General features: G+C 42.7%; 1 protein-coding gene across 1 annotated transcript in view; it reads left to right on the top strand.

Moving 5' to 3' along the window:
• Window positions 1-21779, top strand: part of TRPC5 (transient receptor potential cation channel subfamily C member 5) — a 324015-nt gene that overhangs the window by 257002 nt on the left and 45234 nt on the right. The window contains 3 exon segments of the mRNA NM_001082779.1: window positions 9698-10034; window positions 11303-11442; window positions 15581-15903. Coding sequence (NP_001076248.1) covers window positions 9698-10034; window positions 11303-11442; window positions 15581-15903 — 800 coding nt within the window.

Genomic DNA, 21779 nt, shown 5'->3' on the forward strand with positions numbered 1-21779 from the left:
ACAGGCTCCCCTTTTCTTCTAGAACTCCAGTGAGCGCCTACCACCCTCTGCTGCCATCTTGTGGCAATAATGAACCACTGCATTGAACTTATTTCAGCTACAGTAGGTTGGAGAATATCTGCCAAGAAAATCACATTGCATTCATTCCAGCTGCTGTGTATATTTGCAAAAGGAAAATTATATATTTTCTAAAATACATGTTCTAAAACAGTTTTAAGCATCTAACTTCACCTTCCTCTATTTAGGTCAAATTAGCCCTAGCTGTAGTTTGAAATTAGAGGCCAGTTGTCTAGTTTTGTGAGTCTTTAACCTTTGAGTGGGGTCCTTGACATTGATAGCCTAGCTCAGGAACAAAGTCAGCTGGCAAATTGAAACCACTTAGCCAATTAGTACAAAATATTCTAGTACAGTAATCCCTAGATAAGAGAACATGTCCCTTTAACTTTCATTTTTTTAAGATTTATTTCATTTATTTGAAAGGCAGTGTTACAGAAAGGGGGGAGAGAGAGAGATGGAGAGAGAGAGACCTTTCATTTTCTGGTTCACTCCTCAAATGGCCAAATACCACCTGGGTTAGGCAGAATACAGGGCCCTAGAACTCCACTCAGTTATCCCACCTACCACGGTCCCCTACAGGGGCACAAAAGCCCAATTATTCAGGCCATCTTCTGCTGTCTTCCCAGGCACATTAGCAGGGAGCTGGATCAGAAGTGGAGCAACTGGGAAACAAATTGGCATTCATACTGGATGCCACATGCAGGATGCCAGTGTCTCAGGCAGAGGCTTAACCCACTGTGCCACAAGGCTGGCCCCCACATACCCTTTTTTCATAAAATTCACAATGAATTGGTGATCCAAGTGGGTAAATATAAAATCTGGGGAGTCAACAAACTGTTAGAAACTACATGTAAAATATAGGGACTATTTCTAAACATAATCAGAGCCTAAACTCCTTGCCAAAACCTATTTCTCAGTTTCAAATGTCTGCTGCAGCAGTTGTTTAAAAAGCTGCACTGTTTAACTAAAGAATGGTTCTGCAAGCTTACTACAATAGCAAAGGAAAGAAAGTGCTGGACATTAATCCCTCTTCAGGATTTGCATTGCCATTAATTTCCTTTTTGAGTATTTTTCTCTTCTTCACATTCCTGCTTGATTGGCAACTACAAAACAAGAAAACCAAACTCATTCTATCATGGGTCATTTCTGCTGAGCTAGCGTTTTATTTTAATGACAGACAGAGAAAGAGAAACAGAGGCAACACCCATTAGCTGGTTCACTCCCCAAATGCCTACAACAGAAGAGGCTGAGCTAGGCCAAAGCCAGAGGTGGGAACTCAACGTGGGTCTCCCATTTGGCTGGCAGGTATCCAACACTTGGGCCATTTGTGCTGAGTGAGATTCAGGAAGAGAGACAGAACTCAAATTCAGGCCCTCTCATATCAGGTCTTTATTTTTAAAGATTTATTTATTTATTTGAAAGTCAGAGTTACACAGAGAGAGAAGGAGAGGCAGAGAGAGAGAGAGAGAGAGGTCTTCCACCTGCTGGTACACTCCCCAGATGGCCACAAGGGCCAGAGCTAAACCAATCCAAAGCCAGGAGCCAGGAGCTTCTTCCGGGTCTCCCACACGGGTGCAGGGGTCCAAGAACTTGGGCCACCTTCTACTGCTTTCCCGGCCATAGCAGAGAGCTGGATGAGAAGTGGAGCAGCTGGGACAGGAACAGACACCCATATGGGATGCCGGCACTGTGGGCAGCGGCTTTACCCACTACACCACAGTGCCTGCTCCCATATCAGGTCTTAAACTGCTAAGACAAATGTCCACTCCTGGGCTGCTTTTTAAACACATTCTTGTATACAACCAGACTGTATTGAAGATCCTACAACTCATGCAATAAAAGTTGGGCCTATTTCAATTTGCAAACATTCATTGAAGAACTAGGAGGATGTTCTTGAAAGATCAGCAGACTTTTCCAAACTCAAATGTTGTCATTGCTGGTAGTGCTGTTACTGCTGTCTCTTCCTGATCCTCACCTTCTCCCCTGTGGTGAGGGCCTTTCAAATTTTCTTTTCCTCCAAATAGACTAAGGGAAGATGTGTTTACAGCTTGAAGTATCTCAGCTTGAAGTCAGCTGATTTCTTTTAGGAAACATACAAAGATAACTCACTGCCAATTACTTCAGCAAACAACAGGTCTGTACACACGTTCCTCAGCATCCACAGCAGATTGGTTCCAGGATTCCCATGGATACCAAAGTCAATGGATGCTCAATTCCTTATATAAAATGGTGTAATGTTGGCATATAACCTACGTTGTGTGTATACCTTAAATCATCTGTAGATTACTTACAATGCCTGGCACAATGTGAAGAATATGTAAATCAATGTTTACCTGTATTGTTTAGGGAATAAAGACAAGAAAAAAAGTCGGTACATATTCAGTACAGATGCAGTTCTTTTTGGAATATTTCCAATCCCCCATTGGCTGGATCCTCTGATGCAGGGCCCACATGTACAGATGGCCAACTACCTTATTTTACAAACCTCTGAATATGAAGCACAAGTCAAAGTGACCTTTCTTCTAGTCTCACCTTTTGCCCCTTTTGTGCACACCCAACAATTTTAAATCATCTGAAAATAACAAGTTAGATGACTCAATGTGAGAGTGACTTTTTTCATTCTAATTGTTTTTCTTGCTGCTAGCCTGGGTAGCAGGGAACAGGGTGGACTGCAAGGGTTTTAAAAGATTTTTCTCCTCTTACCATTTCCTGTTGCTAATAGGACCACTGGAAACTTGTTGCTGCTGGCTTTTATCTCTGCCTCACAGCCTGGCTTACTTCTCAGGAGTCCATCCCACTCTTAGAGCCTCTGCTCCTATGAAGAGACTTCCACTTATTGTCTATTGCCTCCTCAGGGAGCAAGGACTCAGTCAATAACCAGGGACAGGGAAGACTGTCCCTAGCTCACTAATGTATCTTTGTTTTTGCTATCCACATGGATTTGTATTTTTTTAATTGTGCATATTTGCAGGGTACAATCTGGTATTTCCACACATGTATACACTGTATAATGATTAATGCATTTATCATTTCTTTGTGATAACATTCATAAACCTCTCTTCAGGGCCTGCATTTGACCTAGCAGTTAAGACGCCTGTTAAAACATTTGCATCCTATTTCAAAGTGCTGGGTTTGAGTCCCAGTTCCACTCTTGATTCCAGCTTCCTAATAACATGCATCATCAGAAGCAGCAGGTGACAACAGTTCAAGCATTTGACTCCCTGTCATCTGCATGAGTGATCTGGATTGACTCTCCAGACCCCAGCTTTGTCCTGACCCAGCCCCAGCCATTGTGGACATTTAGAAAGTGAACCAGTGGGGGCTGGCGCTGTGGTGTAGTGGGAAAAGCTGCCACCCGCAGTGCCATATAGGCATCCCATATAGGCGACGGTTCTAGTCCTGGCTGCTCCACTTCTGATCCAGCTCTCTGCTATGGCCTGGAAAAGCAGTAGAAGATGGCCCAAGTCCTTGGGCCCCTGCAGTCACATGGGAGACCCGGAAGAAGCTCCTGGTTCCTGGTTTAGGATGGGCCCAGATCTGGCTGTTGTGGCCAGAGTGAGAGTGAACCAGCGGATGGAAGACCTCTCTCTCTCTCTCTCTCTCTGTGTGTGTGTGTGTGTGTGTGTGTGTCTGTGTTTCTCCTCTTTCTGTGTAACTCTGACTTTCCAATAAATAAATAAATCTTAAAAAAAATAAAGTGAACCAGTGAATAGAAGATCTCTGTTTCTCTCTTTCTCCTCCCTCTCTCGCTCAAATAAATAAGAATATATTGCTAAGTCTAACGTGCATTTAGTATACTTAGCCTAATAAGCACCATAGCCTAACGACACAGTATGCAGGCAGGGTATTGGTTGTTCTCTCATGTGGCTGACTCAAAGCTATGGCTTACTGTTGTGGTTGATTTCTTTCTGAGAGGATTTGTTCTGAGAGGAGGAATGTGGTGGGGGCAAGAGGCGTGGAATCACCACACAGACCCCAGGAGTCAGGTGAAAGCGGGCATGAGGTGAGCAGCATGCAGACTTGTTTATTTCAGTTGCTACAGCTGCTTATATAGCCAAGGCAGCCAATCCGGTCAAGGGGCGGTCTATGCCCTAACCAATCACAGCCTGTTGCCAGGCAGTTTCCAAAGCCATCCAATCACAGCCTGTTGCCAGTCAGGCTCTATTGTCATGTGGTTTCCGAAGCCATCCAATCACGGCCTGTTGCCAGGCAGTTTCTCTTGTCAGCGGCCATCTTGGCATGACCTGCTCACCTTCTCATGACCTTCTCACCTTCTCATTCCACCACATTTCCCCCTTTTCGTTTATTTTTGAGCAACGGGAGGCATGATTCTTGGCCATACCATTGTTGACCCCATTTCCATGTGGTCTCTGTACATGGCTGTGCCTGTCTTAGGTTGTCCCCCAGGGGATCTTACCCATCATTGACTAATCAGTGCTCAAAATGGGAGACCACAGGAGTGCTTGCTCAGATGGGGGTAGGAATGAGGAACAGTAGTAATCAGGAATGGTATGACCATATGCAGGCTGTGGGCTGTTCGAGTGGCTGACTGGAGCTAATGGGGTATAAAGCAGTAATGGATGTGGCTATGGGCAGTTTCTCGGGATAGGATGATAGGGCAGTGTCACAAGACAGTATCACTAGCCCAGGAAAAGTTCAAAATTCAAAATTCCAACGATGCTCTCCACTGAATTAATATGACTTTTTCACCATCATAAAATTGAAAAATCTTAAGTTGAATCATCATAAGTCAGGGACTGTCTGTACATTCAAATTGCTTTTAAAAGCATCCAAAATGTAGGAAATTCCGTGCACATTTTATTGTGGGTATTAAGATTACCACTTGAGAGATGGCTTAAAAGCATGCAGAATGCAGGGTGAAAAGAGAAAATGTATGTGTTTGGGGAGGAAAGGGTTCTGTGAGGATTATGTGATTGAAATGCACTTGAACAGCCAAGAGGAAATGCCCAGTGGGCCATTGAACATTCAGCTCTGAATTTGAGCGGAAAAAAAAGGCAGAGAATTTTCTAGCCTTAACAAATCCAGTAAAGGTCTGCAAAGCCTTTTCAGGTATGAAATGACACATGCAAAACTGGTCTTCCTCTTCAGAAGTCGACCTTCTAATAAGAAAGCTGAGTCAGAGATTCTACATAAAAGTGAATGTAACACAAAACAGACTGACAGGTACCACAAGGAAAAAGCAAAGGGGCCTGTCTCAAAGAGAGAAAGGTCACAGGCTGGAGCAGTCAGGGAAGACTTCCAGAAAGAAGTGAAATTCTCTGATTTCATCATTCTCTGCAGCCTTTTCTTAGGACTGTAGTGCCTGCTGATTCTACCCCCCCCCACCACCACCATTTTTGAATGTCTTAAGTACTCAAAGTGTGATGCCTCCTGAGAGCAGTGAGCTTTTTCTAAAGCTAAGTGGATCCAGATTGAAAAATATCCCTTTATTCTGCCCTTTCTGTTATAAAATGGTGGTAACAGGAGATGGAAGGGGTGTGGGCTTTTCTCATGTTCTCACTTGGCATACCATCTCCCAATTTAGAGGGGCGTGGCCTGAATAGTTCTGTAAGAGCCAACCATCTGGGAACCTGACATGTTTACCATCTGTACTGCTTCTGCGGGGTGTCTGAACACAAACATGATTGTCCCATTTACTTGTTTCACATGAGCTAGGCTGGTCTCCCTGCTGAGGAGTTCCTCCTGGCCAGTCACTGCTGGTCTGTCTCTTGTGCTGTGACCCTCTCCCATGCACCATACAGAGCTGGGCACAAAGGAGGTATTCTGACATGCTTGTTGAAAGACCCGAATGAAATCACACTGATCTTGCACCTCCCCTGTAGTGAGCAAGTCAAATTCTGCTAGGCCTTGGGTGCAGCCTATGAATTAGGCATTATCGGAGCAAATTGATGGTTTTATAGAAAGATTTTATTCATTGATTTGTAAGGCAGAGTTATAGAGAAAGAAAGACGAGGGAGGGAGGGAGGGAGGAAGGGAGAGGGAGAGGGGGAGAGAGAGAGAGAGGGAGAGTGAGAGAGAGAGAGAGGGAGAGGGAGAGGGAGAGAGAGAGAGAGAGAGATTCTTCTATTTGCTGGTTCTCTCCCCAAATTGCCAAAATGGCCATGACTGGGCCAGGCTCAAGCCAGAAACTGGAACTCCATACAGGTCTCCCATGTGCGTCCAGGGGCCCAAATACTTGGGCCATCTTCCTCTGCTTTCCCAGGCACATTAGCCAGGAGCCAGATAGGAAGTGGAGCAGCTGGGACTCAACAGTCACATGGCATGTGGGCATTGCAGGCAGTTATTTAGCCCACTGCACCACAACACCACCCCCAAACTGATGATTTTGACAGCTGGAAGCACAAAAGTCACATATAACACACCAGTGAGGGACTAAGCAGATAATTCTTTTCACTATGTGAATGAACTTAGAACTTTGATGAGGTGAATTCAAAACTATTTTGTTAGTTTTCTGGGAGAGGGCTAGGCTCTTGCCAAGAGAACTTGACAGTACTCCTCACAAGAATTATTCTTGGGAGGGGAAAAGAGCCATGGAGCCTCTCCATTTAAAACATCAATTTATATGAAAGGGAAGAAAAATCCAGGGCTTTTTCAAAAGTTTTGTGTAGTAATGAGAAGTAGAATCATGTCCTGCCCTTGCCTAGGAGTACTGGAGCATAGAATCACTGCAGGGAGGCACAGGGTGGGGGTGGGGGACAGGGCAGGAGACCAGCAACTACAATGAGACCCTTAGCACATTTGTGGAGAGAAAAGTTTTTGTGATTTGAAATAAGCAGTCCCTTACAGATCTGACCAGGGGCTAAATTAGGCAGCTAAGATCTTCTGTGGCAAGCCACTGTCCTTAGCTATGCCCCACTTCTCTCACTTTGCTTAGCTGCCACTCAGGATCCAACACCTAGAGTAAGGCCCATTACTTCTGGGCTTTGCTGGCAGGTGGGCCTGTTAATTAGCTGATCTGACATACCCACTCTAAACTAATAGGAGTGGTTAACAGTTTCATGTAACACCACTTCCTACAAACATAAATATAACTTCAATGCCCTACCCCAAAGCACTCAGTGATACAGGCATTCAATCACTGTGGAAGGGTCTTTGGGGAAGGCACTGTATGTAGCTTTCTACATGCCTGAGATAATACCATCCAGGGATTGTCAGAGAATTTTGTGTTTAACAGTTGGTCTGGGGTCAGTCAGGCTAAAGCTTCAGTACTGACACCACCACTTACTAAGAAATCTGACTTCAGGCTTAGCCCCATCATCTGTAAAAGGGGTATAATACTAATATCTGCCTTTAGGTATGCTATGAGATGATACATGGCACATTATAAGTGCTCGTATATAAAGATGTGCCTGTGTTAAGAGTAGTTCCTAGGGCCAGCACTGTGGCATAGCAGGTAAAGCCGCCACCTGCAGTGCCAGCATCCCATATGGGCACCAGTTTGAGTCCTGGCTGCTCAACTTCTGATCCAGCTCTCTGCTATGGCCTGGGAAAACAGTAGAAGATGGCCCAAGTCCTTGGGCCCCTGTACCTGTTTGGGAGACTTGGAAGAAGCTCCAGGCTCCTGGCTTCAGATCAGCCCAGATCTGACTGTTGCAGCCATTTGGAGAGTGAACCAGCAGATGGAAGACCTTTCTCTTTGTCTCTCCCTCTCTCTGTAACTCCACCTCTAAAATAAATAAATAAATAAATTTTTATAAAATAAACCATTGAAAACCAACAGCCTTGAAAGTGTATTAGCTGTGAAAAGCAACCACTGGAAGTACTCACTGGAAGGGAGTGGACTGGGTTTGGAACACCCCAAAAAGATCTTTCTACCCCACAGAATTGTCATTATGAGACCTGTTAGGAAACTCCCTAGAAAAACTGCATTCACACAGCTTGTCTTTATGTGATCTGATTCAATACCAACAGCCCTTTTCAGTAGTCATTTGTTAAAACAGCACTAATTGTTTAACAACAAGGCTACATACATCAGTGGATACTAGCTGGGCAAAACAATAAGTTAAATAATAAGCAATCTGGAGCCTGGCATTGTGGCACAGTAGATAAGCTGGAGCTCAGAATGCCTAAGTTTGAATACCAGCTCCACTTCCAATGAGCTTCCTGCTAATACACACCCTGGGAGGCAGCAGCAATGGCTCAAGTACTTGGGTCCCTGTCATCCACGATCTGGCTTAAATCTGGCCTAGCCCTGGATGTTGTAGGCATTTAGGGGAGTGAACCAGTGGATGCTCTCTCTCTCTCCCTCTCCCCTCTCCCCTCTCCCCTTTTCCTCTCTCTCTCTCTCTCTGGAAGAAAAATGAAAAAAAAGGAAGGAAGGAAGGAAGGAAGGAAGGAAGGAAGGAAGGAAGGAAGGAAGGAAGGAAGGAAGGAAGGAAGGAAGGAAATTACTTCACTCCCAGAAGGAAGGAAGGGAGGCAGGCAGAAAAGGGGGAGGGAGGGAGGGAGGGAAGAATTTAGTCACTTGGCCACATCTCGCTGTGAAATGTAGTACAGCTGTGAGCTCAAGAAGAAAAATGATTTAAATAGAAAATCAGTGACATTCACAGATACTAACAAGAAAGTTGGGCTAGTTTTCCTGGGGTTGTTGGGGAAGTAGTGATGGAAAAGGTTTATTTCCTTTGTGCTGGTAAGCTCTAAAGTACAGACAGCTCTGTTTAACCAGTCCCATGGGAAGATGGAGGAGCCAAATATAGGCAGTATTTAAAATCTTGGTTGACAGTTGAGCTCCCAATTGTGTCACTTACCAAGAAGTAGCAGCTGGAGGGTGACTTGAAATGCTGATGATTCCTTAATTATTAATCACTGACACATTGTTGATTGCATTTAAGTAAAATCCCAGATGGGCTAGTATACAATATTGTAAGTTGGCCCCCAAATATTTTTCCCTCTTTTGCATGTCTAGACTAGAGAAAGTGTTAAATAGATGGCAAAGTAGCAACCTGACTCATTACAAGCCAACCAAGAGGTGCTCAAAACAAAACAGGGGAAAAAACAAATTCAAAAAAGAAATTCATTTCCATATCAAACCATAACCACAGGCCTGGGCATATTCTCTTGCAGTCTGTATTTGCCCAGAGTACACATTTGATGATAACCTCACATAGCCTAGGGAAATGAATAGAAGTGAATCGATTTGTGATGAAATGTATCCATGATTCTATGCTAAGAGGCAGGTAAATTCCCAGGAAAATTTGTAACAAACAGCAGCCTCTGCCCTCCCAGAGCTCAGAATCTCATTTAGTGTTTCTGTGGTGCGACCTGGGAACCTGTACTTTTTTTAAATGTTCCCCGGGTGATTCTGATGCAAAGCCAGGCTTGGGAAACCACTTTTCCAACATGATGGGAAGGGGACTAGGAAGGCATAGCGAATCACAAATGGAACACAGGGAACATATTTTAATATATGAAACAAATAATCAACCCTGAAGAAGGTCTCATTTCACCACTTTGTATGCCAAGCTGTCTCTGGGCTTAGACCTGAAAATCAGGTCTCTTCCAGGGATTAGCCATATAGTCCCTCTCTTGCTAGAGTTGATTGTGAACTGTGAGAGGTATTAGGAACAGAAATTTACCCTAGGATATTGCAGATGCCTAACTTGTTCTCTTCTTTTCCCAGTTTGTTGCTCAACCCAACTGCCAACAGTTACTTGCCACTCTGTGGTACGACGGCTTCCCTGGATGGCGGAGGAAACACTGGGTAGTCAAGCTTCTGACCTGCATGACAATTGGGTTCCTGTTTCCCATGCTGTCTATAGCCTATCTGATCTCACCCAGAAGCAACCTGGGGCTGTTCATCAAGAAACCCTTTATCAAGTTCATCTGCCACACAGCATCCTATTTGACCTTCCTCTTCATGCTTCTCCTGGCTTCTCAGCACATCGTCAGGACAGACCTCCATGTGCAGGGACCTCCCCCAACTGTCGTGGAATGGATGATATTGCCCTGGGTTCTAGGTGAGTTAAAAAGATGAGGCACTGCCTTCTGGTACTGTCTGGAGAAACTACTACAGCTTATAGTCAGACTGGCCTTTAAGTAGTGCAATTCCCCTCTGAACAGTAGGGTAGTCCTATGTTGGGAGCCTGAGAAATGGGGTTCCTTCTGTCTCGGGCCATGGTCACTCAGTATAACATGTTCCGCAGTGAGATTGGCAGTCTGCATAGTGCTTACCTCAGCTGACCTAACATCTTCAAGGACAGAGATGCTGTCTGTCCATTGGTTTACAGAAAAAGTCAAGTATCAGTCAAGTGGAGCATCAGGTAAGATGAGCAGAGCAAATGCTGATCAGTCTATTTTAAGCTCTCTTTTCTATAATGGTAGGAAGGGAGAAGCACATAGATCTGCTGCTTTCTTGTGGCTAGCCCACACAATCCCGATATTTGTTCAGGGTCCACATCCTATTTGGTCACTGGGTTGACAATCATGAGATAAATCTGGAATTTTTGCCCACATTAGGGTAAAAGCAGCCTCACCATAGTCTCCAGGGATAGTTAGATTGCAGTGTACTCCCCAACGTATGGCCATCCTCTAAGTCCTTGCTGTGCCAACTGTGGTTCCCCAAACTAGCAATATCAGCATCACCTGGCAGCTTGTTAGATACAAAATCTAGGGTCCTACCCTAGATCTGCATTTTATCATGACCCCTAGGTGATTCACACATACTTCAAAGTCTGAAGAACATTGCCCTAGATCACAGCAATTCATATAGTTTTCCATAATCCAAGACTAAAGAAACATTAAAAGTTATTGGGAAGAATTCCACCAAATTCTCATGCAATGAGAGGAGAAAGGAGTACAGAGGATCCTAAATTATTTAGGGCACAACTGCCTAGCTTCAGCCTTACTGGTAATATGGTCCATGGTTGCTTACCTCCAAATTCATTGAGAAATTTTTCTCCAAAAAACTTGTGGAAACAAAAATCTATGGAATAACATTGATCTAATAATTTTGCTGATGAAATTACTCCCACTCCAAAATGGGAAGAAGGTAGAATGAAGCAACCAAAATGGCAGCAGCATCCCAGTAACTATAGTAGGAATGCTAAAATTATAGCATGCAGAAAAGTATAAGCTATGAGCATCTTCAGGAAAAGCCTACTGGGTTTAGCAAGTTCAAGAGTGAGAGGTGGCCCCAATGAATTTCATATTTATTCCCTTGGGGGATCCCGCTATGATGACCAGGAATCAGCCTATACAGAAACAAACTTTTTGCTTCCATTTTCAGGTTTTATTTGGGGGGAGATTAAGGAAATGTGGGATGGTGGATTTACTGAATACATCCATGACTGGTGGAACCTGATGGATTTTGCAATGAACTCCCTCTACTTAGCAACTATTTCCTTGAAGATTGTGGCCTATGTCAAGGTAAATTGGGATGTCTGTCATTTGTCTTCAGCAATGATTGTTTTCTAACATTAAGCTTTTGGACTGGGATTACAAATGGTTTAGAAGAACAGTAATGATGTCAGTTCTTCCATGCAGGAAAGTGTCATATAAATAGACATTCATTCAATGGTTTGTAAGCAGTTTCTGCTTAAGCAAAGAGTGGTGAAGGGAACAATTTGCCGATGAATCATTGCCTACCTAAATTCTCAGAGTAAAAAGGATCTTCAACCATCTGTGTTTAGAATCCTTTCCACAATGTCCTTGCCCAGGGGATGGCCCACTGATGCTTGCATTCAGGGACAGGAAGTTCACTGAATTCATTACCTCCAAAAAGTCCTCTTAACCTTAGTCATTCCATTAAAAAGAGCTACTTTATAGTTCTCTAATATTATTCTCCATTTGTCACATCCACTGGTAGTCCTTCATCCCTGTGGTTTCAAACAGAACAAGGCTGTTCTTTCTCCATAACAGTGCTTCTGATATGAAATCTATGCTTAACCCATTGAGTCATCTCTTCTCAAAGGTAAACATTGCCACTTCCCTCAATGATTCTTCATATGACAGGTAGCAGAACCCCAGAAACCTCACTGCAGGAGACAAAGACCTCTAATAACCTCTGCTTCCCTCATCACTTCCACCATCAGACGGTCATTCAAGTCGTTATGAAGCTAGCTTTTAGAATATCACTCAATGTATGTGTGCTAGTTCAGATAATGTATGCACACACACACATGGCACCTTGATGTTTTTTTCACACAATGTGCAGCTTGAATTGTCTTGAAAATAGCTTCATGTCCGACACTTCGCTTTGTATAATCACAGACTATGAGTTCAGGTTTGGTGTTTTCTAGATAATGGGATAGCTGTGCTCCCTCATTTGTGAGTTGAACTTTCCCACTATGAGGAAATCTCCAAGATTGACTGGTCAGTCTTACTTTTTAGCATTAAATTCCTTGTTAAGGAGTTTTAGAATGGGAACGTGGCCATCTCCCAAATCTCCAACAACTTAGTTTATTTTTATATCCCTAATATGCATATTGCATATATTAGAAGACCTTAGAGTTATGTAGAATATGAATATGGAATGCAGTCATAAAACACTTTTGAAAGAAGCCCGAGAGTGTGCTTTATACATGTGGTGATCATTTAACACATGCTTTCAACTTCCTTAAAGGAAAAGCTGGAGAGGAAATGTTTGACTCTTGGGTTAATGTGCCTGGGTGAACTCCATGTCATTCTGGCACTCTGGCACTCTGCTGACTAAGTAACACTGACTTGAAAAAAGAACATTTCTCCCTTTAGAAGTGGTATTTATATACTAGAGGAACCATAAATTACCAATCTAGAAATTGCTGGGTTTTGTTTAGTATAAGTGAGGAAGAAAATGATTGACATTTGTGAATATGGAAATGTATCTATAGCTGCTCAACATTAACTTATCACATAACCTGTTGAACTTCATTGTCAAGTCTTCCAAAGACCTAGATACTTCCCCACCACAAAGAGTAAGAATAAATTCACTCTCCTAAGCTAGGCAAATGCCTCTCAACTGACAAACACATAACTCAAAAAGACCTTTGCCAAGACATTAGTGTCTTCAAAAAAGGAAGATTTACAAAGCCAGACATGTCACATGCGGAAATTGGATTTGCAAGGAGAACCAGTAAATGGTTAGAGTCTGGGCCACGCATCCACAAAGATCATCCAGTCTGAGATGCCCTGTTGCAAGCAGGTTGGGTCAACTTTTATGAGGTAAGGCCATAAGAACCACTCCACAGGACTCTTGACACATTTTATGTCACTCTTGTATTGACACAGCACAGAAGCACCAAAGGATGAGCTAGCCTTAAAGATTCCTTCTTAGAAAAGTTAGTCAACAACATAAGTATACTCTACCTCATGTGGTCTTCAACAAGAAAGCCCAAAGACACACACCACAGTGCTCAAAAGGAAAAAGTGCAAGTAATATTGACCCTCAATGTCCCCAGAAAATGCTAAACATGGAATATAATTGTCCTTTTCTCTATTAGGATAGTGTGACCTAGATCTATCCCACCAACACTTTGCTTCAATGTGCACACAAACTAAATTTGTGACCCACTGAGTATTTTCTTCAGCCAATATTTGGCTAAAGATACAATCCTTTTCCCTAAATTTTATTATGATTGATTCTTCATATTAGACCATCCCTCTTCATATTTAGCCTTGGGGCTGTCAGTGCAATTCACAAATCCTTTAGCAGAGTGATTTGCTGAAGATCATACAGCAAGTTGGTGGCAGATCTCTAGACAATCAGTCTAGCACAGTTTTTATCAAATCTTACTTATATTATAGTTGGTATCACAGCACAGATGTCAGATAGCCCTTTATAAGTTTTGAGGTATATGTGAGAGATGGAGATCCTTTGCAGATGACAAAACAAAGCTACGTATTAAAAATTGGAAATTATCAACTGGAATAAGTACAAGGGTATGGCAATAAGTTTGTGGAAAATGGAATTAAATTTATTTTGGTAAAAAACTTTTTTGAAATCCATACATCCTTGGGCCAGCACTGTAGTGTAGTGGGTAAGGCCACTGCCTGCAGTGCCGGTATGCCATATGGGTGCCAGTTCCAGCCCCAGTTGCTTCATTTCTGATCCAGCTCTCTGCAATGGCCTGGCAGGGCAGTGGAAGATGGCCCAAATCCTTGAGACCCTGCACCCACAACAGAGAACTGGAGGAAGCTCCTGGTTCCTGGCTTCGGATAGGCACAGTTCCAGCTGTGTTGGCCATCTTAAGGTCTATCTGAAACAGAAGCACAAATTTGTGATATGATTTTCCCAAACTCATCTGACAGTGAAGAATATTGGATACACGTAAGTGATTTTAATGATACCAGTTTCCTCAGTTGGAACTGAAGCACACTTTAGAAATGCTAACAATATGATTTGGTCCCTAAAGCAACATTTTCTCAGGAAATTTGTTTACATTTAGTCCTGAGAAATTAAAATTAGATGAAAGTGCAAAGCAATATGCTTCAGATCGAATCACAGGCAAAAATCTACTTCTATCCTGGGGAGGGTAATAAGTAGTTTCTTGTATTTTCGTAACATCTCCCCTTATGGAGTACACAGATTTTTGCATATGGATACAGAATCACAAACATGTGCAGTGAGTAGGAGTACACATTATCCTCATTTTATGATGAAATTGGAAGATACAGGCAGTGTTAAGTGACAATACCACCCAAATTGGAGCTGAGATCTTACAATGAAGTCATCCTTTTCACAAGACTACCCCCCCCCCAGTGTTTCAGGAGCTGGAAGCCTGACGTACGGCTGGAAAATAAGCAACTAATCTCAGAAATACTGGCTCTTCCCCTCCTTACAACCCCTGAGTCTTCATTTGTGCTAGAGTGTGATTCTAACTCGTATGACTGTCAAAGCAACAGTAAAATGCATCCATATGCCACTGTGTGGGGCACTACAAAATTCACTAACTGAAAGATAGCCATGCCACTTGCAGTAGTGTAGAATGCCATGCAGGATGCTGGAAAATCAGCAGAAAGTTCCAGTGAATGGCTTATATGGCTGCTATATCAGCCCCAAACTTCAGTCAGCAGGAGAGTGAAGATGAACACCCCATCCCAAGGAGGCTTCAATCTATCCCTTGTTCTTCAGGAACTGCAAGTTTTCCCTGGTGTTCAGAACCCAGTGGGGGATTGAGATAGTAGATGTTATTTGAAATATTATTAAGAAGCAGGATGCTTTATCCCCTTCCCTACTTTGTGAGTGTCAGTGGTTTCAGAGGCACCACCAATAATAATCTAATAAACCTTAGAAAATGGCTATTGATAAACCCCAGGTGGTTGCTCCATATGATTATTCCAAAATTCTCTGTGCTGTATGTATGTGCTAGGTAGATATTTTGATGATAGTGGGAGGAAAAGAGTTATTAGCATCATGAATTGATTGGATGGGAGAAAAAAGACAGTGCCCTGCATGAAGCCTGTTGTATAAATGAATGCTTACTGCATATTTTGATGATTTTATTTGGGTGTCAAAAGGTGGAAAAGGGGGAAAGTTTGGTGAGTGCTCACTGTACCTCTTATCTTGTGCACTTGTTGTTTCTTTCAGTATAATGGTTCTCGGCCAAGGGAGGAATGGGAAATGTGGCACCCGACTCTGATTGCAGAAGCACTCTTCGCAATATCCAACATTTTGAGTTCATTGCGTCTCATATCCCTGTTCACAGCCAACTCTCATTTAGGGCCTCTGCAGATCTCTTTGGGACGCATGCTGCTTGATATCCTCAAATTCCTCTTTATCTACTGCCTGGTACTGCTGGCCTTTGCCAATGGACTGAACCAGCTTTACTTTTATTATGAGACCAGAGCTATCGATGAGCCTAACAACTGCAAAGGGATCCGATGTGAGAAACAGAACAATGCCTTCTCCACGTAAGACCCCATCTCTGACTCTTTCACCTTTTTTTTGCCTTCTTCTTTTTGCTCTATTTTTATTCCACAACTTTGACACTGCCTGTTAACAATGCAAAGTTCACCATGGACCCACGCAAAGGGCCCAAGACAGAAGGAGGGGTCTTCTCTTACTACAGGAGATTAGGAGAGAAATGGAGTTAAGAGAAGTTAGAAAGAATCAAGCACTCATATGGGCTCCCAAAAACTCATCTAAGGAGTTGGTTCTAACTATGGTGATATCACTCCACATTTTTTAGAGAATTCATTAATTTTTTAAATGAATGGAGATGAGGGAGCTAATCCTTCACTCAAAAACTGGCACTCACCAAAGAAATAAACAGCAAGCCTATTTCTCTGAACAAGTGGTTACCAAAGCTAACTCTTCTGAATCAAGCCCAAAGAATAAAGGAGGATGCAAAAATATCTTAACGTACCCCTTTCTGTGGGAGTAAGCTAGAGGAGGGACAGGCTGAGAGCAAGATCAGTTAGCTTACCTAAGAGATTAATTTCAGGTTTCAAGTGCTTCAAGAGGCACCAAACAAACACTGATTGAAAATATCTCCCACTCCCACTTGGGATGCAAGAGACAGGTCATGGTTTTTGTCCAAGAGTCCACTGCCTTCAGACACATGGAGCTCCTGTGTCTTTTCTCTGTAATGTCAGACCTACTTCTGTGGGACCTTTAAGCTTCCGGAATGGCTTTTATTTTCTGACAAATACAATGTTAAGGGAAACAAACAACAGAAAGAAAACAAGTACATGTCAAGCAATGTGTTAGATTAGGAGCTACATTGAGCTGACCTTGGACTCAGAGTCCTACACCTTGTCCATCTCCACTGCCATTCTGGAGGGCACAACTCATTCCTCGTATTCAACAGCAATGACCCCAAGGTTGTGCAAGATTAGTAATCATTAAGATAAGATGGTTTTTTTTTTTATTTAAGTCTAAAAATGTAGACAGTGTAGTGGACTCCAACATCCTAGAAATGTGCTCAGTAACGAAGACCAGGAAGAAAAGAGGTTTCTGCTTGACCCTAGAGGTGCACTGAAAAAGAGGAGGATAAAGCAACAGCATCTGGCCTGCCCCTCTGATTTGCCTCTAGCAGCATATTCCTAAAATGGGTTACCAAAAGCCCAACTTAACAGACATGAAAACAGAATCTATGATTGAGTGAGTTTTGGAAATGCTGGGAAAAAGTTGAAAAGATTTCTTCACTGCAGGACTTTTGGAGCCTTTCAACTGTGAATCCACAAGGTAGGGAGAGGTTTTCCCAAATATATTAGCTACAGACACTCCTCCTCCTCCTGCTCCTCCTCTATAATTTTCAAATGCTCTCTCCTGGAGGATGCTCCAGTGGGGAGAAAATATGCAAACTGTTGGCTCACTTGGTTGCCCATTGCAGCACCTACACCCTCCACTAGGCCACATTCCAATACCTCTTCCCAGAACTCAGGGGAAAACCTTGAATGGAGAAAGAAGATTCATTTGAAAGTAAAAAGAGGCCCCAAAAGGGTTGGCAAAGATATAGTGCTGTTTAGGATAAGCCAACTCACGGTGTCCAATGGGGGATTCATCACCTTACTAGTTAGTGTCTCTGGACCGGGACCTGCTTCCTCTCCAGCATTACTCTGGAGACTGAATTCACATCTGTGTGTTTTCAACATAAAGAGCAATTTTGTAGTGGCTTGAGCACCAGGAGACTGCATTTGTTCTCCTCAAAGTGTTCAATAGAATTGAACCCCTTTTCTAGGAGGTCAGGCTCCTGCCAAATATGCTTTCATGTGAACTCTGCTGAGGAAGGGTATGAAATACGTCCTTGCATGTTCATACCAATTAGTAACACCTCTGTTGCCAACTGACATTTTGCTACCATCACTTGCCCAGCAGGGGCAGTTGACACGAATGGGCACCTGTCAAATGAAATTATGTCTTGAGATGTCAGTTTTGAAAAGGCATTGCCATGCTGGGGCCAAATCAGCAGAACATTACCTCAACTTTCCCTTTACCTGTTGATTTTTTTTCTTCCATTGAGCTCTGACTCTTTATGCTTTCTTTAAATGCTTCAAATCAGGCATAATTGTAATACCTGGTAAAATGCATGTGACACAGCCAGAGTGTCAGGGATTCAGCCTTTGGATAAGGGGAAAGTGTGCTTGTTTATATGTCTGCTGGCAAGTTATTGTTATCCTTTTCATTCCGATGCTCCAGAGATACCATTGCTATTATTTTCCTTGAAAGAGAAAAAAAAACATATTTTTTCACTCAGCATACAATTTAGGAGGAATCCATCATTTTTACTGACAGCTGCAGTACAGTACTAAACTACAGTACTGACTTGTGTTCAGTGTTCCATAATGGGACTACCTGGACTTCATCTCCTGTTGAGAGAAGCAACGAAGGAAGCTCTCCTGTAAGGTCCAGCTCTCATCTCCAAATGCATCCTGAACACAACTGGCTGTTCCAGAAGACCCCCCAACACAAAATGTCAACTAACTTCCATATCTCCCTATCTTTACCTTCCAACCTACTTTCCCCTTAAATTCTTCTTCTTGTTGAATGACACCAGCTAGAATCCTAGAAGCCATCCAGGACTCTTACCCTTCTCCTCATGAATCACATCCAGTGCTTCAGTCAGCCATGTCAGTTCTAGTTCTTGAATATCTCTTGACTCTACTCCCCATACAGGCACACACAACTCACTAAATTGTCTCTCCTAAGTCCTACTGGTCTCCCTCTGCCTCCAGTCTTGTCTTCCCTCCAAATAATCTCCCACCCCCTGCCATGTGGAAGTTTCTTTCTTTCAATATGCCTGTCTCATCCTGTCACCCCTGGCTTCATGGGCACCAGGGCATCTGAATCTTCTCCACAAAATCATGCCTAGAAAGCCCATCCCCACCTAGCCAGCCTGGCCACCTTCCAGCTTGTGCCAAGGTGTCACTGGCTCTAAAGCCGTTCTTTTCCCTTAAAGATTTAATTGTTTGAAATTCAGAGTTACAGAGAGAGAGGGAGAGGGGGACAAAATTCTTCCATCCAGTGGTTCACTTCCCAGATGGCCACAACAGCCAGGGCCAGGAACTTCTTTCAGGTCTCCCTAAAGTGGATATCTGGGACTAAACTGGCACCCATATGGGATAGCTTTACCCACTACACCACAATGCCGGCCCCAAAGCCTTTTTTTTTTTTAGCATTTGAACAAAAGTAGCCTAGGGTTTTATTTTTGTTCTTTTGGTTTTCTAAAGAAACAAAGTTGATTCATTTTTTGTATTCCATTTTTTAAGCCCTACAACTTTGAACAGATATTGGCAGGTCATCTACACAAATAATGAAAATGCATTAAAAATCAAAGTCCTCAGGGGAATGTAAGCCTAAAGCAGTGGATGATGAGGGCTCAGTGCCGCTTCTGCTGCCACTGTGCCACAGCTTTCTCAGGCTGGCAGCAACCAGCATCCCAGCTACCAGAGCCAGCAGGAGTCCATGCCTTTGTTCATCGTGGAATTGGGTGGACAGTTAAAAGCTTTCTGGAATTCTTCAAAGTTACTTATCCACTGTAACCCCACTCTCAACTGCATCTTTTCCATGTTACACATGGCTTCTAAGTGTATCACCATTAGAATACAAAATGTGTTATATTGTAGATATTTGTGTGTCTCTCTCCCATCAGACTGAGATTCCTATCTTAGTAAGCTTTGCACCTACCATAGAGAGCCCTAAGGCACAAAGGTGTTCACCATGCCTATTGAACTATTAAGTGAATAAAAGGATGAAGTCCAGTAGCAAGCCTATAATTTTTTAGCTTTTTGTGTGGAGATAAATGTAGATTTACATGCAATTGTAAAAAATAATACAGACAGTGGCTAGTGCTATGGTGTAGTAGGTCAAGCCGCTGCCTGTAACACTGGCAGCCCATATGGGCATGGGTTCGTGTCCCAGATCTCCACTTCCAAGCCAGCACCCCGCTAATGCACTTGGAAAAAGCAGCAGAAGATGGCACAAGTTCTTGGGCCCCTGCCACCCACATGGGAGATCCATATGGAGTTCCAGGCTCCTGGCTTCAGCCTGGCCCAGCCCTAATTGTTGCAGACATTTGGCAAGTGAACCAGCGAATGGAAGATATCTTTGTCTCCTCTTCTCTGCAACTCTGCCTTTTAAACAAATACAATGAATCCTTAAAAAGGGGGGGGGGATAATAGAGAGAAAATCTGTAAACCATTTACCCAGTTTTCCCCACTGGTAGCATCTTGCATAACTATAGTACAATATCACAAATAGAAAATCAACTTTGGTAAAATCCAGTGACCTCAATCACATCTAACAAGCTTTACATGCCAGTCACCTGCAGCCACAAAATTGGGCCTGAAGCAATCCTATCTTTAACTGTAGATGATCTACTTCTGTTTCTGCTCCCCTAGGACAACTGAAGCATCTGGCCAGCTCTGTCACTTTCCTAATCTACTTTGAGCTTGATTTCAGCAAAAATTGTAGGTCTTTCTCCTACCTCTCTTATCCTGTAGTTGAGCACATGGTTCAAGAGCAAAGTCCTACTTTGATCCCTATTATGTTTGATATTGTTAGTTCCAGCCCATTGCTGTAAGTCATTGAAATCTTGCAGAATCTTGATTCTGTCATCCAATTTATTAGCTATCCCCTCCAGTCTAGTGTCATCTGACTATCAAAGAAGCATCCATAGGTTCTCATCCAAAGCATTGATAAAACTGTCAATAAGCTTTGGATTTGTTGAGTGGAACATTAGGCAGCTATTAAAATTATATATACATACATATATATGTATGTATGTATGTATGTATGAAGACTGTGTATATACATAAACATATTTGGTTTAGCAGTTAGGTTGCTGACATCTCATATCATAGTATTTGCATTCAAGTCCAGGCTCCACTGCTAATTCCAGCTACCCACTAATGCAAACCCTGGGACACAGCAAGTGATGGTCCAGTGGTCGAGTCTCTGACACCCACGTGGGAGACCTACATTGAATTCCCAGATCCTGGCTTTAGTCTAGCCTAGCCCCAGCCATTGAGGACATTTGGGTAATAAACCACAAGATGGTGTTCTCTCTGTCTTTCTATCTCTCAAATAAATAAACAAATACATTTTAAGTGATGACACCCAAAATGTGTAACTTCGAAAAAATAAAAAAATTGTATGTACTATGACTGCGACTATGTACAACTAGATATGTAAATAAATAATAATCTATAAAGACAATGAAGGAATATAAAAGCAACAATGAGAAAGTTTGATAATAGTCTTAAAATATTTGCTGAATACTGGCGCTAGGCACCATTGCAACTTTACATAAATTAATTTAATCTTCACTGGCACATTATGAGGTAGACACTATTATTCTTGCTCATTTTGTAAATGAGGAAGCTAGGGTCCAAAGCAGTTAAGCATGCTTCCCTCACTTACATAGATGATAAGTGTCAGATTCAAGAAGTCAGTCCAGGCATACAAGGTCTAGTTTGCCCTTTCTTCCAGGGAGGCAGATATAGGACTGGTTTTGTAAAGTTATGTAAGATTTGTTGTGTAAAGTTGCAACAATAATGAAAACATATAAAGTTAAATAGGACAGAGCCATGACCAAGTAGGCCACTGTGTTCTCCTGCCAGAACACTACCATTCATTTCCAGCTATGCCTACTTAATCAGCAGTGATTTTTGTACTCTTCCTTTAGCCCATATTTTCCCATCTGAGCATGGATGTCATGTGGATGCAAACTTAGTCCCCAACAAACGCTCTTCTTTTTGTTATGATTAGGCTTTGAAAAGGGATTTATTAGTTGTCTCCAGCTTTCCACCCTAAATTCAGTTAATATCCTTCTTGCTACTGTTAT

Source organism: Oryctolagus cuniculus, chromosome X, assembly GCF_051225735.1.
Source record: "Oryctolagus cuniculus isolate XC-2025 breed Fujian yellow rabbit chromosome X, ASM5122573v1, whole genome shotgun sequence".
Classification (NCBI taxonomy): Eukaryota; Metazoa; Chordata; class Mammalia; order Lagomorpha; family Leporidae; genus Oryctolagus; species Oryctolagus cuniculus.